Source organism: Orbicella faveolata, unplaced genomic scaffold (assembly GCF_042242905.1).
Source record: "Orbicella faveolata isolate gen_17 unplaced genomic scaffold, um_ofav_v1 contig_34, whole genome shotgun sequence".
Taxonomy (NCBI): Eukaryota; Metazoa; Cnidaria; class Anthozoa; order Scleractinia; family Merulinidae; genus Orbicella; species Orbicella faveolata.
The window spans coordinates 14438654-14457518 of record NW_028301563.1 but is presented as its reverse complement, the minus strand read 5'-3'; the positions used below and the strand labels follow the sequence as shown (position 1 = coordinate 14457518).

The 18865-nt window shown below is 46.3% G+C and overlaps 1 protein-coding gene and 1 pseudogene across 1 annotated transcript; both read left to right on the top strand.

The window, feature by feature from the left end:
* The first annotated feature begins 1342 nt into the window (after positions 1–1342).
* Positions 1343–3041, top strand: LOC149104956 (uncharacterized; annotated as a pseudogene).
* Positions 3042–9375: 6334 nt separating this feature from the next.
* LOC149104955 (uncharacterized) lies at positions 9376–15848 on the top strand. Its single transcript, XM_089272144.1, has 2 exons — positions 9376–13550; positions 15390–15848. The coding sequence occupies exons 1-2, from the start codon at positions 10899–10901 to the stop codon at positions 15846–15848; spliced, it is 3111 nt and encodes a 1036-aa protein (XP_089128270.1). The 5' UTR covers positions 9376–10898.
* The last annotated feature ends 3017 nt before the right edge of the window (positions 15849–18865 follow it).

Below are 18865 nucleotides of genomic sequence, written 5' to 3'. Positions count from 1 at the left end.
ATAGTAAACGTCGAAACGGGCTTGAAAATGGTGTATTATAAATGGCACAAGGGCTCGCCTTGGATGAAAAGCTTTGCTAAAGCAGAAAGCTGGTTGAATGCGCAGGAAACTGGACGGTTAAACCCTGCCAACATCGAGCGCCCGCACAACAAATGGGTGTTTGTAAAGTTTTGTAACATCCAAGTGAAGACCGTGCTTAACAGGCAGCCAATGTTAGGCACAGGCCGCTTGCCAGACTGGCTGCGCAACCTGGCGCGCGGTGGAGCAGGCCCAATGGTGACGCTCGACACGTTTGATGACAACTCGTGTCACTGGCGCTGCATAGCCGTGCGTCAGAGGGCGCGCCCCGATCGGAGCACACAGGCAGCAAGAGAACTAGCCCAAAGCTTTTTGAAACAAAAGGACATCTCAAAAATTTCTCTCGATGCATTGGACAAGGTCGAGACAAATCTCAATCAAGGAACACAGTTGACGGCTTGGCTCGGCATCAGAGTATATGAGCCAGAACGGCAGCAAAACAGCGAAGTCGTATCACATCTCAGAAGGAATCCTTCGGAACATAATGACGATTGGAATTTATGAAGGACACGCGTTTTTGATATCAAGAAGCTAGCAAGGCTGTATGCATGCCCAGATTGTCAAGCACGCTTTACAGAAGCCTGGAATCTTCAAAGACACAGCAAAACCTGCGTGCAAGGGAAAACAGTTATCGATTGCCCCAACGAGAGAGTCGAAGCCCTGCAGACCAGTTACGAGAGAAATTTCTATGGCAAAGGCTGGGCTTCGGCGTCATCGGTCCGCTGGCTAGAGCGCGCCAGCGAGCAGCTGGGGCGGCATATCCATCATGCGTTATGCGGCCACGGAGGCGAGCGGTGGATTGAGGGAGCGCCAGTTGATGGTTATGATCCAAAAACGAAGACGGTCTTCCAATACCATGGCTGCCATTGGCACGGCTGCAGACGCTGTTTCCTAAACACGCGTGAAGAGATTATCAACCACGGGGAAACGAGAAAAAACCTTTTTCTGGCGACAGCAGCCAGGACGCAAGCTTTGAGAGAAGCCGGCTATCGCGTGATCGAGAAATGGCAATGTGAGGATGGAAAAACCTACGAGCCTCTGCCGCAGCAGGAAAGCAAAACTTACTCTCACGCGATTTTGTATGATTTTGAATCGTATTTCGACAATGCACAGAAACAGGAGGTCACAGACTCGCTGAGATACGAAATCGTGCACGAACCCATTTTAGTGAGCTTCGGCGACACGCTGGAACGAGAGCCGACCCACAACTGCGATGCAAACAAAAAAGAGCTCATCAAAAAGTTCATGGCAGAGATCGAACATCCAAGCCCGCGTCAGAGCAGAGTTCATGCCGGAAGACAGCCACCTTTTAACAGGAGAGGGCAGCAGGGCGATTTCAGAATGGTGCGACCAGGTCCCTGTGCTCGGTTTTAACTGCGGGCGTTATGATCTAAACCTGATAAAAGAACATTTTGTCGAGCTGCTGGCGGCCACAACAGCCAAGGTGCAAGTGGAGAAAAAGGCAAACACGACGATGTTCATGAAGACCAGCGGCTTCCCCTTTGTGGACATCATGAACTACCTGGAACCTGGCACGAGCAATGAAAAGCGGGTCGAAGCGTAATGCGGCGCCGGTCTGAAATCATGCATGCCTTATGAGTGGTTTGACAGTCCCAACAAGCTAGCATACCCCGGGCTGCCGGATTACCCGGCATTGTATTCGCGCTTGAAGGGTAGCTACCCCCTCACGCTTGTAGAATGGCAAGACTGCAAAAAAAATCTTCAAAGAAGAAGGGATGCAAACTTTCGCAGACTGACTGCGTTATTACAACGACCGCGATGTGGCCCCTGGATTGGAAGCCTTGGGAAAGATGCGCGCGCTTTACACGGCGAAAGACATCGACATCTTAAAAAGACGCCGTCAGCCTCCCAGGGGTGAGCCTGCATTACCTGCTGAGACGCACGATAGAGTGCGGCGCCAAACTATACAGCCCCGGCAAAGAAGCGTACGGAATGCTGAAAGAAGCTATCGTGGAGGGCAAAGCCTGGTCTTTACGCGGTATCATGAAGCCAGCGTGACGCAAATCAGACCGCACCGCGTCAAACAACCGAAACTCTGCAAGAGCGTCATCGGCTACGACGCTAACGCGCTCTATCTGTCGACAATGCTGAGAGCCATGCCCTGTGGGAAGGAAAAGGTCGTGCGTTATCACTATCTGTCGAACGCCGTGCCCGCGTTCACAGGCCGCCTGAAAACCAGAACCTGGTTCGGATTCGCAGAAGTGGACATTGAAATCCCCCAAAAGCTGTGGATGAAGTTTGAAAAAATGCCGCCCTTCTTCTTCACCAAATAGATCACCGACGAAGCGATGCCCCAACACATAAAAGATTACGTGGCCCGCACCAGCAGAACAAGACGCGATGGGAAAAAGCTGGTGGGCGCCTTGTCAACGCAAAAGCTGCTGCTGTATGCGCCGCTGTTGCGCTGGTACGTAGCCCATGGGGCGGTAATCACAGCGGTGTACCGCACGATCGACTATCAGACGACGAAGATCTTCACCTGGTTTGTGCAGCAGGTGACAGAAGCCCGCCGTACCGGTGATGTGGACAAGAGCAAGGCGCTGCTGGCCGAGGTGTTCAAGCTGCTCGGCAACAGCGCTTACGGCAAGCTCATCGAAGCGCTAAAGCGGCAGACATGCGTGGTGTACTCAAAGGATGAGAAGGGGTTGACAGAGCGCTGTGAACCGCGTATTTCAGCGATCTGGAAGAGATCGGGCAAGCCTATGAGCTGGAGAGCAGGAAGGCGCGCATCACGATAAATCGCCTGTTCCAGATAGGCATCGCGGTGTATCGCTGGCCAAGCTGAGGATGCTCGAATTCTATTACGACTTCCTGGACCGGTACCTCGACCGCCACGACTTCGAGCTGATTCAGATGGCCACAGACAGCAATTACATCGCCGTCTCTTCGTCGACCTACAGCAGCTGAGACCACGTCAAAAGGCTGCGCTTTCGAGGTTAGAGGCTTAGCTTCTTTGTAACGGTTGGCGACGTCAACGACGGTCAGCGCATATTTGTAAACTTTTCGGCCACGAGGGGGTTTATCATGAGGCAGAAAAAGAAGGTCTGCTTGGTTTACCGCGTTAGGCGCCGATACGTCGAATTTGGGCCGAGGAACGTAGCGCGGCGCGGGGAGATAGATCTGCCAAAGTGCTTATTTGATAAGCCACTGCTTGGCGGCTTCTTCAGGGACTTTCGCGGTGTCCGCCAATGTTTTGATGGCAGCGATGCCTTTCCAGTAGCGCAGGGGGCTGTAGTAGACTTTAGCAAGCTTGGCGTCCATTGTAACACTAGTGGATGTGTTCAAGGAAAACGGAAAGCCGCGTAGCCGAGAGCGAGCGCGCTGCCGCCCACAAAAAGCAGCTCGCCTTGTTTCTGCTGCTCATTGGGCTGATAAGAGTCAGCGGTTGTCTGGGCTGGCCTGGTTATACAGTTTGAACACGTAATCGGTGTTCGTGAAGTTCTCCTTCGACTGTTCTTTGATTTCTCTGTTGGTTTGAACCCAATCAAACAGCTTGTTGCGATCGCACGTGTATTTTGCCATAGTGGCCTGATAATCTACAAGGGCTTTGTCGTGCCGCTTTTTCTCGTCCAACGCAGCCTTCCCGGTGTCGCCAGACAAATATTTAGCCAGATAGTTGCCGCTAGTAAAAGCAGCGGCGTTCAGAATCGCGCCTCCGATCATCATCGCAACGCTCGCCATCGTTAAAAGCTACGTATCTTTTTTCTAAACCGAGGTCGGGAGGATCTTTTTGTCTTTAAGGTAATCTTTGAGCGCAATGCTGCCCGCCGAGACGGCCGTGAATTTTATATAATTCATGGCGCTGCCGCTGGGATCGGCAGTAAAGTTCTCTTTCGCCACATTTTTCGCAATCCAGCCGATGCCAGCGGTTAAACCGGTGAGAACGGCCGAATCCATGATCGTTTTAACGAGCTTGTTGTCCGACATCGTATTGGGCTGTGCGTTCTCTTTCCAAATGTCAATCCATTGGCCGGAGCCCTCTTCTTTGAATTGGCTGGCTCGACGTGTCCACAGCAGGGGCTTGCATCACGCCTGGTTGAGGCGGCAAGTCCGCAGCGGGCTGTGAATTGAAATCTTTTTTATCTCTTTGGTTTGTAGTAGACCCAATGATGGAAACCGCAATGCTGATTATACTGAGCCATTGAGTCGTGCTGATAACGTTTTTCGTGTCTTCAGTCGGCTCTTCGTTTGGTAGCGCCTTGGGGGGTTTCTTTGGCTGGGTTGCAACAAACCCCCGGCTTGAGCGGCTTTTTTCTCTTGTTCGCGCGCCTTTTTGGTTCTCGCAGCGACAGCTTTGCCCGCAGCCACCCGACTCGGGATTTTTTCTTTCACAGGTGCAGTAGTTGGTATTTTTGAAGTTACTTGTGCCTGTGGTATTGGCTCACAGCCGGAGGCGGCTGCGTCTGTGGCTGGGCCGCAGTTTGAGCGATTTGTGAATCTGCCATTATTTTATTCAACAAAAATATTTAATTGAGGAATTGCTGGGTAATACTGACCAATTATTCAGCTCGTCTTGCCGAGCAATCAGCAGTTTGCTCAACAACTTTGGGCGCGGGTACTTCATAAACACCCTCAAGCGGATAGCCGTCAGCATCACGGCGTGGTGGACTGAAATCCATATGTTTTGTCGTGATCAGCGCCGCATTGGCCACAGCGAGCAGCTGTCCACATCTCAAGGCAAGGCCGCCTGCCAGGACAGGCAGCTGTTTAGTAATTATATAATCGTTTTTCAGCTCATTCTGCAAAGCGTCGGCATCTTGGACCTGCACCACCACGCCGACCGCTTTCGTGGCCAACATCAGGAAGCTTTCAATCAAAGTTTCAGTGGTCTTGGAGCCCACGTACGTCTCGTATCTTTTATAATGCTTTTCAACCTCTTTGTTAGTAAAGCGCTTCACCTATTCGTGTGTCAGGTGCACGCCAATGGCTTCTTTTGTTTTGCCTGTGGAAACAAGAACTGCCAGCTGTTCACGCACGGCTGGGATGTCTGGCTGAACAAGAGCGTTGCTGCCGGGAGAGCTTTGGAGCTCGGTTTCCATCATCTGCATGACTTCTGCCGTAAGATTCGCCATTTCCGCTTTGTTTTTGTGTTTTTAAGTAGAAAATTCGATCTTGTAAGGGGGACGGAGAGAAAACACGAGGTGGGAGAACGGGCGCTCTTTCAGCTTTGCAATAAGCTTCTTGAGAGCCTCTTGAGAAAGCTCTCCCGCTTATTCTTCAAAACTCGCCTTCGTGGTTTTGGCCGAAGGGGTGTAAAACAGCACGATGGCCGCCACATTTTCACGGAACGGCTTCGCGATGCTGGAGAGCTACTGGGTCAGCACCCACACGCTGATGTTCGCGTGGCGGCAATAAGCCGAGTTTCACGAGCTCGCCGGTGCGACCTTTCACGTCTTTGGAGGCCGCGCAGTAATCCAGAACGATGAGCGTGTTGGCGTCTTCAAAAACGAAACTCGCTATTTTCAGCCAAAGCTCCACTTCGTGTTGCTCGCAGATGATAACAAACAGCCGCAGATCTCTCTCAGTGAAACAGAAGAGGGTCTTGTTATGAGCAAACGTCGGGCAGATAAGCACGACGTAATCAAACCGGCCTCGAAAAGGGCCGCAGAACTGGTCCACGAGGAACTGCGTTTTGCCTGAGTTGGTCGGCCCCACGGTAAGCGCGTTGAAGGGGATATTGCTTGGGTCCATTTTATTCCAAGTTTACGTTTCTAAAACTGCAAAGATTCCAGCTGTTTGTCCACGATGTTGAACTGGGAGTCAGAGACCACGAACACGTGGCAGTTCACGTTGCCCGAGCCCGAGGCTTTCCGTTCGATTTCCAACTGGACGCCGTCGGTGGTGTTCACAAGCCGCATGCCGCTGCCGTGCATCGTTTGGTCTGCCATGGAGCGCAGATCAATCAGAAGCCCGAACTTATTGTCAGTGTAGAACTTTTGAGGAGTCATGTCTTCGGTTATACTTTTTTTCAAAAAATATGGGGTCACGGTGACGGCCGTCCTTCTCGCTGCCGACATCACGATGGGAGCTGTCGTGAACTCGGTTACTAAGGCTTTGGTGGCCACCGGCAAAGCTTTAAGCAACGGCCTCAAAGAAATCGGCGCGAAGCTCGGTTCGCTGCTGCCGACGCTGACTGGCCAGGTCGCTGGCTTCCTTTTTAAAACAGCGGGCAGCGTGATCAGCTACCTAGCCGACCACACCTGGCTGCTGATCCTGGCCGCGGTGGTCCTTTTGTTTGAAAAATACGTCAAAAAACGTTAATCGAAAACGTCTTGTATGTTTGAGAGATGTTCGGCGGAGGCTATTCTGGCAGCGGCCCTACACACTGGAACTATAATGACCTCTGGGACCCCGAAGACAATAAAGAGGACGAGGAAAAATACGATCAGAACGCCGCGCCTTCGTCTTACACCATGGAATGCGGACAAAGTTATCGACGAGGTCGGCCCGAGCTCCAAACAATGGGCCAAGGGCTGCGCGACCTTGGGGCGACTCTTGAAGGCCTGCTGCCTGGGCTGCTTGGACAGGCCGCTGGCCGGACGGCCAGATTCCTCGCTGAGCACGCCTGGCTACTGATTCTTGCCGCGGTCGTCGTTTTCTTCAAGCGCGCCGCATGAAAAGCAGCGCCGCAAAGATGGCCACGGCTATGATGACTGCCGTTTTGTTGATTTCATGCTGCGGCGGCTCGTTGTCGTTGGCCACTGTCTCCGGCGTGGTTTGGACGGGCTGGCTTTTTTGGGCTGCCTGCGCTGCTTTATGAATCGGGTTGGAAGGGTGGCTGTTGGACGGGTTGGTTTTTGATGGCCTATCATCATTCGCGCGGGCATCAGCCACGCCCCAGAGGAGACCGCCAGGTTGAGCCTGACCTTCGCTTGATCTACCGCCAGCTTGTACCTTTGCACGCTCTGGGCCAGTTCCGGCTGTCTGATCGCGGCTTCCATTAGCACCAGAAACTCGCTCTGGGCTTCTTTCGCCCGGCCGACTTGGCCAAGCATACTACTGCGCACGCTGACCTGCGTGCCCAAGATGCACGCCCAAGATGCACTATACACGAACGCTTCGATTGACTGGTTAATGCGCGCCAGACCTGCCTGCGTCAGCTCTGGGGCCGTGTTTGGGGCGAACCAGTCATACTGGGGAACGCCATCAGGCTCTATGTAATAAACCAGGTTTCCTTTGATTGCTTTCCCGCCTTTCTGTTTTTATTGGGTAGCCTGACACATAAAAGTATATGCTTCGAAGCCCTTGGTTTGCCCCGTGTGTGAAGCGAAAATCGCTCGATGAATCTATGCCGAACTTGTCTCAGATTCTTTTTTATGAAGCCACGTCATAATGGTTGTCGCATTTGTTGAATATTGGATCACCTGGCAAAGCCCTGATGCTCTGAATACCGCTAAGCTGGTACAAAATGCGCCTGACCGTGAAATACACGTGGAATTTATAAAAGGCTCTTATTTGCGGCGGCAGAGCCAAGCCGTTGTCAAAGATTTCTCGAGAAATTCCAGAACCTTGTGCCACACAAAACACGGCGAAGTTGAGCTGTTGGGGCCAATATTTCATGTCGGGTCCGCCTAACCACTTCTTAGATTTGGCCGCCGTGCTGTGCATGAGCTTGGTTTGTTAAAAGATTTGTCTGAATTTTGTCACGAGGAAGGCGTCTGGGGTAACGTAGATGTTTATGGTTTGGTTGAAGATTTTTCCAGGCTCGGCGCTGCTTTTGTGAAATCTACGGCTGGGATTGGCAGTGGTGTTTTGGTTTTCATTGGCGACAATTGATATGGAAAGTCTGCCATGCCTGCCAAACCAAGAGCGGCTTTCATTTTCTGGTTCCAGTACCGCCTGTCTGAACCAAACACGCTTTGAAGGGAACCTTTTCCTGCCTTGAAGAACATTTCTGCTGTTATGTTGCGCTTTTCATCAATATTGATTTGTGCCACGAATTGGTTTTTATCAGCATTCGGGTACTGTTTTGTGAATGCAGCCCACGCGCTTGTCTGGGCCGCGCCTTCTCTGGCTTTCGTATCGGGCCTTTGCGCCCAGTTTTGAAATTCTTTGAACGCGGCGCTATCTATTTTGAATATGTTTTATTTGTACAATATATCTTCTTCGAAGAAGAGAAATGGTGGTGCTTACGATTGTCGCGCAAAATAACGGAGAAACTGTGTACTTTGGGGAGCCGCTCCCAAAGGTACATTTCATCAGACTCCTCTCTTGCAGTTTGTACAATAGTTGGCACAGTCTGAAAAACGAAGGTTCAGCTGAGTTGGGGCCCCAAGATGCTCCAGCTAAGGCGGTTTCTAAAATCCCCCTTGGGCATTATACTTTTTAGAGCTTGGCAAAAGTAATAGACAGCCTTTTCTCGTAACATAGACATAACCAATTAGACACACAAACAAATGAACCTGTTGGCCAGCTTGTAATCAGGAATTTTGGGGGGACACTAGTTACCCTTGATCGTGATTTAGCCAATTTGCTTGGTATTGGGCGGAATTTAAAACTTATAACATGGGTAAAACGGCTTACATCCCCAACGAAATGTTTTGTTCATTGTGATCCGCTTGTCAAAACAAAAAAAAACTTTTTAAACGGGAAGAGATCAGATGTTTTGGCTAGATTTAATATAAAAGGCTTGCCTTATGCCAGAGTAAGCTACGATTCTACCCTGCAACAGGTGTTGCGTGATTGTAAATAGCATAACTGTGTAAATAGCATAACTGTGTAAATAGCATAACTGTCATCGTCAAACATGAGCATGGCGAGCTCTTTGACTTCAAAGGCTTGCCTCTGGAATTTGAATTAGAAATTAATTAATGCTTTTTATACCATGTCGTCTGCGAACGTTCTGCCTTCCGCTCCTTCCCCGGAGCCTCTCTATCCCGTACTGACGGCGCCAGCTAAAAATTTCCGTTTGCAAAAGATCGACGAGACAGCCAAAGTTTTGGACCAAGAGGTCGGCCGGTATCGCCTTGTTGCCAAAAAATACAAACGGGCAAAAAAATTCGTGAATTGGAGTGCCGTGGGCTCCACTGTTCTCTCAGCAGCGTTTTCAAGCGCGAGCTTTGGTTCGGCTCTGTCTGTGGTTGGCTTGCCTGCCACAATTCCATTAGGCGGCGTTGGAGGCTGTTTCGCTCCCGTTTCTTCAGGGCTGATAATCGCCAGCAGAAAATTTGAGGCCAAAATTAAAAAGCATCAAGAGATTACCACGCTCGCCGTTGCCAAACGGGACACGATCAGCAGGCTGTTGTCTAAGGCTTTTATTAACAACGCTGTGTCTGCCTACGAGTTTGACATCATTCTTTCCGAGTTTCAGCAGTACAACGTCCTGAAGGAACAAGTCCGAGCCAAGCTGCCTCGCCAACCGTCAAGCGGAAAGATTACTGATGCTGACAAACTGGAGAAAAATATCCGCGGCAGAGTTGAGGCCGAATTGACAAAAAAAATAACCGCCGCTTTGAACTGACATTTGAAAACGCAAAGTTCATTTGCATATTATCAAGCGATGATTGTCAGTTTCCACTTGATTGCGTTTCTGGTAAATGAATATTTCACGCCTGAGTGGCTGAGACACGTGCGCGATGTTGCACGCGAGGTCGTCGCTGTAATGCATGAGACTGATTAGTCTTGGCAGAGATGGGGACCCCTCTGGCTTTTTTGTTTCAGTTTTGGTTGCCATGAAAAGGCTGAATATCATGCGGCCTTTATTTTTTTGCCGTTATAGAACAATCGGTTTGCACGTGTCAAACAATAGAGCACATACCCGTGCGCCTTAACAACGGCGCATTCCTGTGCGCCCTAAAAACACAATTTCAAAAAATAAAAAATCAAACTCCGGCGCTGATTTTCTTGGGCGCTCAGGAATTTCACGCACGAGCTGTTTTATTTTGACAATAGAATATTGGCGACCTCTTGTGGCTCCAGTGTTTTCAGCATTTCGACAAACTGCTGTTCCACAAGACACACAAGTTGTCCATCTCTGCGGCCTTTCTGCGCAGAAGTTTTCACCGCGCCCCAGTAAGGTTCTCCTTTTCTCGCCTTTGCCAGCTTTTTATTCTTCATTTGGCTTGTATTGAGAAAGCCTGCTCTGCCGCGCCCCATCTTGTTATACCTAAAAAGCGGATTACCAGCGGTACGACTTAAAGGCTGTAACGTAAAACACTTCACCCATGCAAGGATGCAAGGTTGTTTAAGTGATAATCTGTCAGGGCTCTATCATTGGTATGTTTTGCACTTCGTTGAGAGTTTTGTTTATTTTTAAACATTATGTTTGTTTTTCTTAGTGATAAAACCGAACACGCGAGATTCCCGCCATTTTCGCTTCAGTAGTCAATCAGATTATGGCTCTCCTTCTTAGATTCATGCGAGTAGGATATCGAGAGATCAGGAAAAAGAATCCTTTTATCAGAAACAGTGTGTTTGCGATTTTTGTGCAAAAGTATGAAAATAGCGCGTCTTAAACGGGATTACGCCTTACAGAATTGTCAATTGTGAGTATATCGACAATATGTTATAGGAAGTTTTTTGCTGTTTCTGTTTTTTGATGAGATCCGATTTTGAAAGTTGCTATAGTCGACCCACATGCATGCCTTTACGTTCAGTTGACTAGCTAGCTTGTGCTGTTTAAACTAGTTCAAAACAACTGGTAGATCCCGTGGACTTTATTTTCCTGGCGTGTCTTCAATTCGAGTAGTGCCCTGATCCGTTGTGCGAAACATGGTATACTGTATATATGAGGGTCTGTATAAGATCACAAAGTTGCATACTAAGCTGTTGTTCAATCTTTGAATGTAAATCGCACAGAAATGGAAGCAAGAAAAACTGATGCAATAAATCACCACCTGCGACATCTTAGTGTTGCCAAAGAGGTGGGGGACAGGGCTGGAGAAGGACGTGCCTACGGCAATCTTGGCAATGCTTATCACAGTCTCGGTGATTTCAAACAAGCCATAGAGTACCACATGCTCCATCTTATCATTGCCAAAGAGGTTGGGGACAGGGCTGGAGAAGGACGTGCCTACGGCAATCTTGGCAATGCTTATCAAGGATTCGGTGATTTCAAACAAGCCATAGAGTACCGCATGCTCCGTCTTACCATTGCCAACGAGGTGGGGGACAGGGCTGGAGAAGGACGTGCCTACGGCAATCTTGGCAATGCTTATCACAGTCTCCGTGATTTTAAACAAGCCATAGAGTACCACATGCTCCATCTTACCATTGCCAAAGAGGTGGGGGATAGGGCTGGAGAAGGACGTGCCTACGGCAATCTTGGCAATGCTTATCAAGGTCTCGGTGATTTCAAACAAGCCATAGAGTACCAGATGCTCCGTCTTACCATTGCCAAAGAGGTGGAGGACAGGGCTGGAGAAGGACGTGCCTACGGCAATCTTGGCAATGCTTATCACAGTCTCCGTGATTTTAAGCAAGCCATAGAGTACCACATGCTCCATCTTACCATTGCCAAAGAGGTGGGGGATAGGGCTGGAGAAGGACGTGCCTACGGCAATCTTGGCAATGCTTATCAAGGATTCGGTGATTTCAAACAAGCCATAGAGTACCAGACGCTCCGTCTTACCATTGCCAAAGAGGTGGAGGACAGGGCTGGAGAAGGAGGTGCCTACGGCAAACTTGGCAATGCTTATCACAGTCTCGGTGATTTTAAACGAGCCATAGAGTACCACATGCTCCATCTTACCATTGCCAACGAGGTGGGGGACAGGGCTGGAGAAGGACGTGCCTACGGCAATCTTGGCAATGCTTATCAAGGATTCGGTGATTTCAAACAAGCCATAGAGTATCACTTGCTCCGTCTTACCATTGCCAAAGAGGTGGGGGACAGGGCTGGAGAAGGACGTGCCTACGGCAATCTTGGCAATGCTTATCAAGGATTCGGTGATTTCAAACAAGCCATAGAGTACCACATGCTCCGTCTTACCATTGCCAAAGAGGTGGGGGACAGGGCTGGAGAAGGAGGTGCCTACGGCAGTCTTGGCAATGCTTATCAAGGTCTCGGTGATTTCAAACAAGCCATAGAGTACCAGATGCTCCATCTTACCATTGCCAAAGAGGTGGGAGACAGGGCTGGGGAAGGAGCTGCCTACCGTAACCTAGCCAATACTTATATAGGTCTCCGTGATTTCAGAAAGGCTACGGAGCATTGTATGCAATCTCTTGACATTACAAAAGAACTTGGAAACAAGTATTTAGAAGGAAAGGCGTATAACGTTCTTGGCAATATTCGCTTAGATCTCGGTGATTTGAAAGGAAGCGTAGAGTACTGCCTTCAATCTTTGAGTGTCGCCGAAGAAGTAGGTCACAAGACTGGAGTGGGACGTTCGTGTTCTAAACTTGGTACTGCTTATCGACGTATGGGTAGTATAAAACTTGGTATAGAATACCACAAGCGACATCTTAATATTGCCAAGGAAGTTGGAGACAAATGCGGAGAGGCATGTGCGTGTTATGCGCTTGGTTGTGACTATGAGTTTTCGGGTCGTTTGTATGAGGCCCTGGACTTTTTTCGTTCCAGTGTAAAAGTTTATGACAACGTTAGAGGTCTTCAAGTCGAAGATAATTTCAAATTGAGCTTTCGCGATATGCACCAACATGCGTACACCGCTCTGTACACAACTCTGGTGAGACTTTCGAAGATTGAAGAGGCTTTGTGTGTTGCTGAGCAAGGACGAGCACAGGCCTTAGTAGATCTTATGAAGTTACGCTTTGGCCTGCAATCACCACCCTCGGAGAATCCTGATGCTAGAGAAGTTATCTCAGGCGTGATAACCTGCTTCTCTACTAAAACGGTTTTTGTCTCACTTGAAGACACCAGGATCAATATATGGGCACTCTCTAAAGGAAACATTGTTCATTTTAGACAAATGCTTGTACAAAATGAAAATGCAGTCTGCTTTGTAGAGCGGTTAAGGAAAGATTGTCTGAAAGAAAATCACATCCGTGGCCGTTGTGTGCATGAGCTGAGAATGGAATTGCCACCCCGCAGTGAATCTGACGAAATGGGACAGTCATCGCATTGTACAACTAGTTCTGTAAGCCTTTTGTACAGTTGCATTTTTGGGCCCATCGAGGGCGTGTTAGACGGTGATGAAGTGCTCGTTGTCCCCGATGGTCCACTATGGCTTGCTCCGTTCGCCGCTTTTGTTGATAAAGCTGGAAGGTACCTGAGTGAATCCACCAGGATTCGCTTAATTCCCTCGCTGACAAGTTTAAAGCTCTTGGAATACCTTGATGAATGCCACCACAGTACAACTGGGGCGTTGCTCGTGGGAGATCCATGTTTGGAGGAGGTTACCAACATATTTGGCAAACCCATTTTACCACAGCTACCACATGCCATAGAAGAGGTGAAGATGATTGGCGAGATTCTAAACACCACGCCTCTAACGGGAAGGGAAGCAACTAAGGAGGAGGTGCTAAAAAGAATCACTTCTGTTGCCTTGGTAAGTAAGTGAGTGAGTAAGTAAGTAATTAAAGACTTTATTTAAAGAGGGTTTACACTAAATAGCCAAAGTTAATAAACTTGTGGCCCTCTACAATACTCGTAATACAATTTTCAATTAAATTGAGTGCAAAATACCATACAATAGATATACAAGATATATTCATATATCAGCCGAAATTTAAACTTATTATTACAGTCAAAAATGTATTAAGCGGACATCCTCTATTAAGCGGACAGCAGTGCAAGTCCCATTTTTCTCCGGCAGATTTACTGTAAATAAATACCTGTATTCAGTGGACACCTCTATTAAGCGGTCGTGGATACCTTAAAACGTAACTTTCATGGTCATTTCCATTGTTAAAAACCGTTTTAAACGGACATTGGGAAAGAATGCATGTCATTTGTCCACAATTTAATAGATCAACCATTTAACTTTGCCGACAGAAGAGCTGTCAGATCTTAAAAAAACAGGAAATGCTGTTTCTGTTTCAACAAAGAGTGATCAAGTTAGTAACACGTGACCTCACCGACAAAACATTTATGTGGCAAACAGGAAATTCGTATTTGTACCTAGAGTGTGTAAAACTAATGACATAATAAATTCTTCCGTCATCAAATGAAAACATACAGTTACTTGTCATTGTTTATGAAAATACGGCAGTGGTGGATCCAGACCTTGAGTTAAGGAGGAGGTGGGGTTGCGCCGATTTTGTTTTGATTGCCCTGCCGGCCTTTCTTCCTTTTGCGATTTTTTTTTCCCCCAAAATAAGGGGGGACGAGCCCCCCGGGCCCCTCCCCTAGATCCGCCACTGTACGGTACCGTAGAATTCCGAAAGTAACGACCCCCGCTACGGTCGGACTTAGCGGACAAAGGCGGCCGCTACTCTCGGAGAGCCGTTACTCACGGATGGTTAAAAAACGTTTGTATGTTTTAGACAAAGCGGACGCGTGACATGAAATTAAAAGTTCCGTTTATGTATGTTACTAAATGTACCCATATAAACAAAGCACACTGTACAACGAAAACGGCCCTCAATTATGGTATTGTAGGGCAAAGGTACAATGGTCGCATCATATCATAATGTCGCACTGTATCATTTGTGACCCTGCTGCCAACCAAGTACAGCTTATAATCAGAGTTCCAAGATAGATTTGGATGAGTTCGTGGTAAAACCACAAATTAATAACTGTTTAAGTTGTTCAGTCCTGCGGTCGGGTGGATCCATTGGTATTACGCTTGAGATCAGGGTTTCTCTTCCAATGACTTCTTCAAAGGGCCGCTACTTTCGGGTGGGCCGTTACATTCGGGGGGACCGTTGGGGTTCAACAGGAAGTTACTTTCGGGGAGCCGTTATTTTCGGGGGCCGTTACTTTCGGAATTCTACGGTATTCCATAGTTATTTTGCGTTTGACCTTTTCAATATTAATATATTAATATGACCCTTTCAAGACGAATTCTAAAGGAACCTGTTTTCAGCTGACGCACTGTATTAAATGGACACTGGCAAGGGTCCCCAAAGTGCCTGCTCAATACAGGTTTGACTGTAGCGTTAAAAACAAGATTAAATAATAAAATGACATTGTCTATTTGAAATATTTGGGCGAGTCCCTTTGTTTTAAAGAACGTGGTGAACTGTTCTACGTTTTACATGTCCTGGTTCTAACTTCAGACTGGCGATTAAATATCGGGGCAATGAATAAAATTAACATTAGAATACCAAGTCTGTCTAGAGTGAACATGCTGTTTAACGTAAGTAAATCGTTAAAATATAAGGGCACTTCACCTCGTAGTCGCTTATAAGCAATGATACGCTTAGATATCAAATCGTCTTTATAGGTCCACATAGCAGCACATGGCAATAGCGAACATGGAGAAATTGCTCTGGCTCCAAACTCAACACAGAAGTATATCAGTCGAGCGGAGTACGAAAAGCATCACATGCTGAAAATAGCCGACGTGCAAGCTGTTCAGCTACGAGCAAGGCTTGTTGTTCTTAGTTGCTGCCATAGTGGCCAAGGAGAGATCAAAGCTGAGGGTGTGGTCGGTATTGCTCGAGCTTTCCTGGGTGCTGGAGCTCGCTCCGTTCTCGTGTCTCTCTGGGCAATAGATGACGAAGCCACAATGATGTTTATGAAAATCTTCTACCGACACCTGAGTAAAGGGAAAAGCACCAGCCTGTCTCTTCACCGAGCTATGAAATTTCTTCGAGAGTCTGCAAAGTTTAGTGCGATGAAGTACTGGGCCCCTTTTGTGCTCATTGGCGATGACATCATACTGGATTTAGGAGCACTGTAAGTGAAAATATTTAAACGCTTAAGCACTCGTAACCTCATTTATTAAAATCCTGCATTTTTTCTTTATTCCAAACTAGAATGCGAATGCCATTATTTAATAACACATATCGCGTCCTCCAAGTTGGACGTTTAAACATTTCGTTTAACATGTTTACTAATACACTGCTGATCTAGTTGTTAGATGCATGTACATGTGTAAATGAGGTGAGGTACGCAGATTTTCATAAGAGAGAACAAACTTGCTTCGACGCTTTCACAATAAATTCGAAATCTTAGCTGAGGTACGTTTAAAAAATGACGAAATTAAGGAAGAAGAACTTCAACATTCTTTTGCAACCCGTTTTCCTCTCAAGCACACCGTGTGGTGTAATTATGACTCAAAATATGTTGTATAGCCTTGACTTTATTCCCGAAAGTCAAGAGATTCAGCATATAAAGAGAGGATGTACTTGCTATGCTCTCGCAAGTATGGATTTCAAAATATTGGGTTAGTCACTTTGAAAAAGGAGCAAATTATAGGAAATGAGTTTCAGTCCTATTCAGTATTATCTTTACACTTTTTAATGAGCCATTTCAGAGTTGCTCCTACCTCTGTTTCAACACGAATCTTGGTGTACAACCTTTCATATTGAAATGAGCTTTTTTGCCAGTAGATTGTCTTGCAAATCAAACTCATTTCCATTTGAAAGGGCCGGTTGAGTACCAGGACTCGTTTCGAAAAAGAGGTAAAAAGGAAATGGGTTATTAAACTCGGAAATGGGTTACTACGTTGTGTGGTGACTGTGATTCGAAATACTCCTTTTGGGCTAAAATTGTGCAAGGTCTGAAATTGAATGTAAAACACCCCACACTCACTCATACGTTTCTACTTTTGCAGACGATGAATCTGAGCAGATACAGGGGAGGTGTTTAAGGAGCACACGAGGGATTAAACACTGCCTTCAAGCATGCATGTATTTCTATTTTCAGTAATTCTTAATAATCCTTTCTACCGTACTTCCTATCAGTTTAGTTTCTAGTGAAACATTTATCTTTATTTTACACCTACTGGTGTTTAGTTTCCACGAAAATTTAATTGTACGAGATGAGAATAGTTTTAGGATGGGCGAGCATGTTGCGAGTAACAGAATACACTACAAGTTTCTTTTATAATCAAGTGTAATAGCAAAATTAGCGAAATCGACATTGTTAAAATTGAATTATTCTTTACCAAGTAACAGCTGAAACAAATGAACTGCACTATGGGTCTTTGAATTTTGTTTCTTCGTTACAAAACTTTTGTCTTTAGTTTAGCCGCGTGTTTTACTTGGAGCGGGGTAGGAAGGACACGAGGAGATTTGAAAATTTTTCAAGCTAAATGAACCTTAATTGAATTTAAGGAATGAATACAAATCCTTTTTGCTCACCTTATTGGCGTTTTTGAAGTGATCTTACCTTGTAGGGCTGTTTTACCCAAATTTACATTCTTACTTATGACAGGTTTCATCCCGAGTTTTAGAGATGCCGTGGCAGATTGGAATCTATGATGGCCGATATTTTAACCGTCGTTTTGCCTGAAATTAACTAAACTACCATGCAATGTCATAACAAGAACCTTACTTTTGGAGATACGGGGAAGGACACTTAATTTCTTTCCTGACCAGTGGTGAGGAACTCCAACACGCACCGTGCGGCATGGTATAAATCACATGCTCGGATTTGAGAGTAGAAATAGCGCAACTGGTCATCATCATATTTTACAATCAAAAGGTTACTCAGTAGGCCAGGATGTCTTTACCACTATCACGAACTTCATTAATGGTATAGCTTAGCTGCTCACGTTTTTCCTCGAAATCGTTTTATTCTTTCCTCACGCGTATTTTTTTCCGTTTCGGGTAGAAATTAAACACTACCATGTTGAGGATAAATATAGGAAAACACTTACACTTAGTATGTTTTGCTTGAATATATTGATAATTTATTTGATCTTTACAAGAGGTATCTATATGTTTACACAGAACAACTAAGAAAATATAAACAATGTAAAAACAATAGTAATGCTACATTTTGTTGAATGATTTTCACGAGCGTGGTAATAGGTGAATAAGGATGGTGAATTTTAAGCTCGGTAATGAAATGTGAAGAGTAAACTGATCAACATGACACGAGCGTGAGACAAAGAAAAAATCTGAGTCCCAACAGGAATCGAACCCATGACCTCCCGGACACCGCGCGGGCGCTTTATCCACCGAGCTACGAGAACTCACGGAGAGCAAGGTCATTTAACTGAGTTCATATGTGACAGGTCTCCTGCATACTGCTAGGATCAGCACTGTCAAAGTCATCGTGAGTGTGGCAAGTGAATAAAGATGGTGAATTTTCATGTTGATGAGTTTACTCTTCAGATTTTCACGAGTTTTCTTCTATTCATTATTACCGAGATACGTTTGTAAATAATCAGTGTATAACTGTCGTTTTTCTTCTTTTTGTATCCAAACTTATGAAAGGGTATTTCCTTTGTCAGTCCGGGTCATGGTCAGCTTAAGCTACTTCATGTACGTGACCATTTTATCTCCTATCTTGGATTAAACGCTGACTAAAAATTAATTTCTCTTGGCTTTCAGTCAGAATTCGATACCTGAACAGAAAAAGACCACATGAAAATATTACGGAAAGGGCCTTTGAACATTTGAACAACTAATACTAAAGCAAGCAAGTTTTTTATTAGGCAAAAACTTTTCAATACAGGCAGATATTTTTGCAAGTTAGTATTGTATTTATTTCTTCTAAAATTGGAGGTTCAAAACACAGTGTCGAAACTTGATTTAATTCTTCGGGTAGGAACTATTCTCAAAGTATCTGAAAATTAAACAGAAAGAGATGAATTCATCATTTACCTTAAAATTACACAAAATATGCCTGTATGAAAAAAGTCCCATAACTCGGAATCTGTCAGTGCTCCCAAGCTTAACTGTTCGACGAGCAACAAAGGGAAATTTCGAGATGAAAAAAGGTACAAAATCTACCGGCTTTTGCCTT

Bases quoted from the DNA above. Each gene is read 5' to 3' on its own strand.
- LOC149104955 (XM_089272144.1), top strand. From the start codon at position 10,899: ATGGAAGCAAGAAAAACTGATGCAATAAATCACCACCTGCGACATCTT. The intron at 13,551-15,389 runs GTAAGTAAGTGA...TCGTCTTTATAG, and splicing joins GAATCACTTCTGTTGCCTTG to GTCCACATAGCAGCACATGG.